Genomic DNA, 8,524 nt, shown 5'->3' on the forward strand with positions numbered 1-8,524 from the left:
TCATGGCTAATCTATCAGTTTGCTCGTAATATTTATTTTGGAAAACAAAATGTGTTTGTTTCAAACAGAGTTGAGTGAGAGAAATGAGCTCATCAATTCCGATGCAAGAGAAATGAAATTCGCAAAGTCTGGTTTCTAGACATCTTAATGCACCCTCCACTGGAACATTGGTGAATAATGATTTTACATCAAAAGAAACCATCAGTAAATTTCTAGGAGAAATGTTTTTAACCTTTTTTACAAACTCTATTGAATTTTTTATGGTGTAAATGTTATTGTCTAATAGAGTTAAAAATTTAGAAACTAAATATTTAGCTAATGGATACAAGGCAGTACCTAAATTTGATACAATAGGGCGGAAAGGAATTCCTCTTTTATGCATTTTGGGAAGAGTATATAATCTGGCACAATTCGCAACAGTTGGTATAAGCGAATGTTTTAAATTGCTCGAAATGATTTGTGAAGATTTGATCGCAGTTTTTATTTTTGAGAGGTCCAGGGGTTTTTGTGGGATCCCAAAAAATCCCCTGAAACTTTTATGGACTTACTACCGACATTTTGGAGTTTCGAGAAGGGAGGGAGAGAAATGAAAAATTACAATTATGAAGTATTGAATGACCTAATTATAAAAGTTCAATGAATTACTTTTTTTGCAAAATTAATAACCATAAATTTTCAAACATATAAACTACTACATTTTATGTAAATATTTTAAATTACCTGAATTAATTCTTTAAAAAAAATTATCTAATTTCTGCTGCTTTTTTTTATTTTCTGATGTTTGTGGGCTTGTCTTTCTTTTGTGGTGAACTTCATAATTGCAGGAAGGTTGACTTTTATTTTCCTCATTTACAGTTGAAGAAATTTCCTCGAGAACTGCACATGCAGAGGTAGAAGCAGTTTGCTTTTCTGCTAATGTAGAAGGTTTTTCAGAGACTTTTATAGGTGACTCATCTGAAATACATGTTTTTAAGTCCTCTTGATATGTTTTCCAACTTCTGTTCATATTCAGTAAGAGATCTTTGTGAATTGGATCAGTCATTGGATTTTTTTAGCCATATTTTTCACATGAGGTTTCTTTAGAAGCCATTAAATCATATTTAATAGTCTGCACTGCATCTAGGGAATCAATCTTACGAGAGGTTCTATATTCAGTGACAAGTGTATCCATTAAATTGAATGCACTTTCCACTAATGGGCCATGGAAGCGGCTAAGGCAGGCTTTGACCAATTTAGCCAATGTAGGATACTTATAATCATTTGTGAAATCATCTTTTAAATTAAAAACTTTAGACCAATAATTTCCACTTTCATCAGATCTGTAGAGCATTTCTTTGGTGATATCAATATCACTCTCGTATAACCTTATTTCAGCTTCTACTTTTGACTTTTCATTATCACTAAAAATATGGAACATAAAAGATGATAATTTTTCAAAAGCTAATATTGTACTGGTTTTACCTCTTAGCTCTGGATCTAATGCTCTAAAACTAATTAGATATGAATTTTTAAGGGGTAATTTCTGTTTCATATGCTGTGCTGTATTAGTATAAGCTTTCATCAGAGAAATTTGGAATTCTTTTGCTATTGGATGATTTTTTGATAATTTCTTCAGGAGAGTGGAAGCTTCTGCACCAGTTATTATTACTTTGCTAGGTAGATGGAATTCTGGATTTGTGACATCAACCTTTAATAAATCATTATAAGATGTGCACTCTATATTTTCTGGCTTCATAAAAAAGAGAAAAATTTTACCATCAAGTTATAAATACTGGAATGTATTAAATGAAGCATTGGTTTTTTTTGTTTCAAATAATTTAATATATGTGTTGACCTCTGGTAATACTGCTGAATATAATGCCAAATGCAATAAAGTTTTGTTTTGCATAACAAATAACACATTTAGTATTCTTTTTTTCGAGCTAAAGCATCCTTTGTGAGTTGTTGGGAATGCAAGCAAGAATACACCCCTTCAACAATTTTTTTCTGAGCTGCAGAAATATTTCTTTTACTGTATACAGTTTCAACATAAGAAAAATAATCCCCTTTATCAGTTTTATCCAAGTAGTGAAAATAAAATGCAGTAAGAGCATCCCACAGATCTTTGATTCTTTCTAAAACACATAAAATGTACACCCACCTATGGTCTGGTCTCTTCAAGTCTTTTAATGGCAAGGGATTCACAGATTTTGAATAAATTTTCTCTTTTACTGCAGCTTTTCATATCAAAATAGATGTCATCAAACAAATCTTCTGAGTATCTATCAAAACATGAAGCAAATTTTTTTGCACAGTTATTAGCTGTGTGACATGTGTCACCATCAATATCTAATAAGTGAGGTGCTTTGTTTGATCGTAGTCTGGTTTCAAGACCCTTTTTTTTTTCCACGCATGGTGTTATATGAGTCCATTAATACACTAATTAAGTTTGCCCATGGAATATTATTATCTTCAATAGTATTAACAACTGCTTTAAAAACAGCTTCTGAATTGCAAGATTCCATCTTTAGAGATGCAAAATGATGAACTACAACTTCATTTTGATTGTTGTCATAAAACTGCACCAATATTACCAGTATACTTTCTTGAGCATTGCTAGTACTTTCATCCAAATTTAGAGAAAATGGAGTCTCCTTTAAAGTTTTAATGATATTTTCCTTAATAGTTTTTGCAAGCCCATATTTCATCTTATAACATGCAGTAGTCCTGGACATTTCCAACGAGTTTAGTGCCGTCTGATCGCGGCTCAACTGTTTGCAGAGTTCAATTAAATTGGGAGCTACATTGAAAGAAAGAGAATTCTCGGCGATAAACGAAGTTATTAATACCTCTTGGCGTGCTTTTCTTGTCACTATATCCAATGGCCAAGCATCAGTCTCCAGTAAATCATCAGTATTTTTTGAATTAGCATAATTACTTAAAGTCATTGAATGTCTAATGCACTTTGAATATTTTATGTGCATCACAATTTTAGTGAAAGCCTTGAATCCTTCCCGACCATACTTCAGCAGAGAGTTACAAAAAACACATTATGCTTGTCCAGCAACATTTATTTTCTTGCACCATGTGCCGATGGTATCCCCATAACCATCTCTCCGTTCAATCCAATTCCACCTAAATACATTCCGGACACCTTCTTCTAATTGTATAACATCACTATTTATATCGAGAAATTTCATAGTGAAATTCTCTTGCGTACATAAATAAAAAAATATTTCAATAAACGAAACGAAAAATTTACACGTGCATCAATAAATGAAACGAAAATTTTATACAGCGGAGAGAAAAAAGTTGAGAAGCGATCAATGACAAATAGCTAATACAGCAAAAAATTCCCCTTCTCTACTTATTGGTGCCACGCCAAGAGAGATAAGGCCTTTGAACCCAGAGTCACATGATTGCACATCTGGTCGAAGGAAGTCTCTCATTTCTTTTTTCTGCCGTGCCTACTTGCCGAAAAGAATCCAGAAGAGAATGTCCGAGAACCGGGGGAATGACTCGTAACTCGCAATAAGGAAAGAACAAAAAAGAAGTTTTTTCCCCCTTTTCACGCATTATCACTGCCTTTGGAGAAAGAAAGGAAACGTTTTCACCACACACACTGACCTTGCACTTTCTGCTTTCAAAGCAAACAAAATTACCCAGATCAAAATAAATAATTCATTATTATTCCTACTTCCTTTTGAACGACGATCCCCGGAATTTCCGGGCATCGAAGTTCAAAATCCCCGGGAATTCCGGGGTTTCCTCGGAGCACAAACACCCCTGGAAGTCCGAAGGTGAAGGATCTTTAGGGATTGGATTATATGGTCCTTCATTTAAGAGTTTAGTGACACGATCGATGTAAGTGTTCGGTTGATCTTTGGATTAGGGTAACTTGGCGATTTTTTCACGAAAATTTGGCGACCAACTCTGCTACAGCAACCCTCTATTTTTTTTTCGCTGCCATTTTGTCTTCACGAAGTAAAGACATGTTTCTTTTCTTTTTATTTACTGAACACTTTTTCCAACAATCTACTAGCCGAATTACACTTATGCTAGAAATTTTATGTAACAAAACTGCTTAATCATGACAAATATTAACTGCAAAAATGGGGGAAAAGTGCACAATCGCAAACTCCTTGCGCATTTTTCAGAATGGCACATACACATAAAGCATTTACACATCGACTTATTTTTATTTAAAAAAAATCCCAGAATACACTCTTAACTTTATCCATCTACACTGCTATTTTCTCACAAATTACAAAAATTTGCACGAAAATGCAAAAAAATTCTGTGAATCTTTAAACTCGGTAAAAAGCACATATATGAAATTACCTGACCGCGAAAAAGTATATACCCTTTCCCAGGATGAATATTTCCACGTATAAAATAAATAAAATATCCAAAAACTTTTACCTCTAAATTATCTATTATATTATAAACGTCACCAACGAATTCATACCGCAAACATTACAAATGGTTACAAATACTTAGTGTCACATATTTAAATTATTTTCATACACGTTTACTTCAACTGAAACATATACCAAATTCCTACAAACATGAAATTCACAAAATAACTATCATTTAATTAAAATATCACTAAACCATGTACACGTCGACTTATTTTTACTTAAAAAAACATTCCAGAATTGCACAAAAATGGCATAGTGCACACTCTTCACTATATCCATGTACACTGCTTTTTTCTAATAAATTAGAAAAATTTCACAAAAATGCATGAAAATTTTGTGAATTTTTAAATCCGGTAAAAAGAACATATATGAAATTACATGATCACAAAAAGTATATACCCTTTCCAAGGATGAACATTTCCACGTATAAAATAAATAAAATATCCAAAAACTTTTACCTCTAAATTATCTATTATATTATAAACGTCACCAATGAATTCATACCACAAACATTACAAATGGTTACAAATACTTAGCGTCAAATATTTAAATTACTTCCATGCACATTTACTTCAACTGAAACATATACCAACTTCCTACAAACATAAAATTCACAAAGTAACTATCATTTAATTAAAATATCACTAAACCATGTACACGTCAACTTATTTTTACTTAAATACTCAACGTATTCTACTCAAACGTATTCCAAAATACTACAAACATATAACTCACAAAATCACAATCATTAAATTAAAAAACACTACTTAAAATATAAATAAGCACATACACTAAATTAATAATTAGATTACAATCCTAATTACTTTAAACTAAATCATTGCTAATAACAATTTTCCAATAATATCATATTAATTTATTTACTCCTTACATTTAGAACAATGCATAAAAATAATATCCTGAAATGATTAAAAATACTAACTTACCTAATCTTCAGAATCTTCATTACGTGGCATGCACACTTCCACTATTTCACACAACACACAATGAAGCTTAATACAAAATAATATAGTACTACAGTTTTCCAAATTCCCCCCTTTTCCGATTAAATAACTGTAATTCATCCATTAATGTCACATGACATATCTCATGATCTCTCATTTCCCTCACACAAAATAATGCGTAATCGGAACTAAGTACTTTTCACATTATTACCAAAGTCCTAGGTAGTAACCTTTATCGCCTCCAAAATGTCACCAAACTACCAGTTACCATATTTCAAAGATCAGCCAAGTGTTCTTATCCATAACAAGTATCTGGCCACCTTTGTCGGCCTTTAAAATGATAATATCCGGGTTAGAATGAATTTCATGCATTGTAGCTCTTTCTCTCGCAGTTAGATTTGGTTTAAAAGGTTTATTATTGAATTTCACATTATGAGCGATAAGATACCTAATCATTTCTTTCTGAGAATCTGAAACTTTACTGAACTTGGAAGCTTTTTCGATAGGAGCCAAAATCTTTGGAATCAAGGGTTTACAGGTTTGTGAGAAGTTAAAATTATATTTTAGAATTCTCTCTTGTTCTTCTGATAAACTAACATTAGAAATATTAACTATTGGCTTAATGCTTACAATGGGAAGATTTCTTGAACTACTTGAACTGGAAGACTGTAAAAGAAGTTTTTCGAATTTAACTGCAAGGGTGTTTTTACGATAGTTAACTGCTTTCTCCGTTTTAGACCAAGACTTTTGTTCAAGGGCAGTGAATTTTGGATATGAATTAGCGAGTTCCAGATGAAGCTTATAGAGCTCATGTTAAATTTTTGGCAATTGTTGACGTGTATCCCTTATAATGGACTGAAGTAAGGCAAGCTTGCAGTTTAACAGAATTCTTGAAATGTGACTGGAAGGTTTTTGATTAGATTTGAATGAAATTGAGGATCAATTTTTTTACATTTACACTTAAGTAAAAAGTCAAGATGATTTGAAAAACTTCTTTTACAGTCTTCCAGTACAGTCTTCTTTTAGCTGCATATTACGAAATTATCGATAACTTCCTATTGGTAAAACTGGATATTATGGTCCAGTTTGGCAAGTTTTCAAAAAATTGTCAAGTCGGTCATTTTCGAAAATTGCTAACTCATCATATCGCCATACTAGATAGTCGCGAATTTTAATTAATTCTGTTAACATGTAAAAAATATCTAAAACAGGACTTCAAAAAACAACGAAAAAGGGGGAAATGCAGAATATGCTTGGCGGGTTTTTAAGAATTGCACATACTCAGTATCCATGTACACATGGACCGATTTTCACTTTAAAAAACCTCCCAGAATTGCACAAAAATGGCATTGTGCACTCCCTTCACTTTATCCATGTACACATCGACCTATTTTCACTTAAGTCAAATAAAATTGACAGAAAAAAATACTTCTTACTCTTGCAAACGCCAAACAAATAAGTGGGCGATTCTGCACTTTAACTAAAGTTTTTGAAAGTTAATAACTATTTATTTTATAGGATCAACAATATTAAAAGTTTTCATATCATATACTACTTTTATGACAGTAGCAAAATGGAGTAAAGCGTTTTATCACGAAATTTAAGCAATTGTTATAAGCAGTAAATGAGCAATAAATGACCGGAAAGCATTGATTCCTATTTAATCCACGAGGTTACCAGATTTGTCGCGATTTCGGTTACCAGATTCGCGATTGGCGACTGGACCGTAATCTCCAGTCTAGCCTCTCCTATTGTATTCAAAAGTTACCAACGCAAATAATGAGCCAAAGGCCGTCACCCCAAAGAGTTTGACACTTAGCGTCTTGCAGGAGTTACATGATGCAGACTTCTGGTCATCTCGGCATTACAGAGACAATTAAATGTCCACCAGAGGCGGTATTGTTTCCAAAATTACAAGAAATTGTTACAGAGTATGTCAGGTCCTGCCATATCTGCCAAATAGTTACATGCTAACTACCGGCCAGCCGGATACCTAAATAGCATTCAGGCTACTTTCACCAATGTTTCTTAGTGACATTAACATTAGAATCAGAACCTGTGTCATGAAATATTAAATACAAAGCGCTTATAAATTATCTTACCAACTTCATAATAAAAACTGTTTAGCTCAAAAACCGTCTTTAATAATTTAAACGTATTTCATTTAGTTCACAATTCTACAGATAAATCAAAACAACTTTCGCACGAAGAAAAGTTTTGTTTCGCATCCCTTAAGTCTTTCTGCCCGCAAAGCAAAAAATCAACTTAGGTGCGAATAAAAACCCAATGGAAAAATAGCAATTTGACGTGAATTGCGAAATTTTATTTATAAAGTGAGATAAAAATTCAGTTTAACAAATCAAATCAAATAAATAAATCTAGACTTCGTAAAAATTCACAGATAGACAAAATAGACAGAAGTAGGTTCCTCCTTGACTTCTGTAGTCTTTCTTTGCATTCACTAAGTCTTTCTGCCCCTAGAGTAAAAGTTTATTGTTCAGTTATGGTTGTGTTTAACAATCATTATACTTTCTTTTATCTTCCTAGTGACGAACACTATCCATTATGGACGCTGATCATTACTAAGGCCGGAAGCGGTGGTCACTTTATTGTGGAAGCGCCTATTAGATGGGCCGCCATTGCCTCCTATGAAGGGATTGACTATTTACGTCTATGCCTTCTCTGGATTGGAACCTGGGCCCTTAGGCACGGCAATAAGCGACTGCCGTGACTATACCTTCAGTAACCACTTTACCTACACCACCACAGTATCTCTATAAACTATTTAGAGACAAATATTTCATAAAATATAAATGAAAAGGATACTTATTTAGAAATTTTATAACCCATATTTTATATATTTCATATAATCATTTATTAGTCGCCCAGACGGTATAGTGGTTAAGTGAGCCTACTACGGTGCCGAAGGGCCAGGGCTCTAATCCCGGAGAAGACAGGGATGTTTGTAAATACTCTGGTGTGCAAAAATTAAGGACGAGACGGTTTTTTTCAATATAACTTTGCACAAAAGCTTTCCAAATCAACACATTTAATACCGTAGGATCCCCAATACGTAAGGACATGAGTAATGTAAGCAACACTTACTAAAAGAGAATTTAGAGGGATAAAAAGAAGCTTTATTGAAAAAGTAGCATGGAGCGC

General features: G+C 33.1%; 1 protein-coding gene across 3 annotated transcripts in view; it reads right to left on the bottom strand.

Annotated features, from left to right (window-relative positions):
• Positions 1 to 7,621, bottom strand: part of IntS9 (integrator complex subunit 9) — a 75,842-nt gene extending 68,221 nt beyond the window's left edge. For 2 of the 3 annotated variants that reach the window (XM_085811372.1, XM_085811373.1), the window contains exon 1: positions 7,465 to 7,621. In XM_085811372.1, the coding sequence (XP_085667498.1) occupies positions 7,465 to 7,473 (9 nt within the window). In that variant the 5' untranslated portion in view covers positions 7,474 to 7,621. The remainder of the gene's footprint in view (positions 1 to 7,464) is intronic. The other variant, XM_085811374.1, reaches the window with a different exon arrangement.
• Between the last annotated feature and the right edge of the window lie 903 nt (positions 7,622 to 8,524).

The sequence above is a fragment of the Stegodyphus dumicola genome, chromosome 2 (assembly GCF_044657685.1).
Source record: "Stegodyphus dumicola isolate Sdum_Otavi_A_Nest chromosome 2, ASM4465768v1".
Classification (NCBI taxonomy): domain Eukaryota; kingdom Metazoa; phylum Arthropoda; class Arachnida; order Araneae; family Eresidae; genus Stegodyphus; species Stegodyphus dumicola.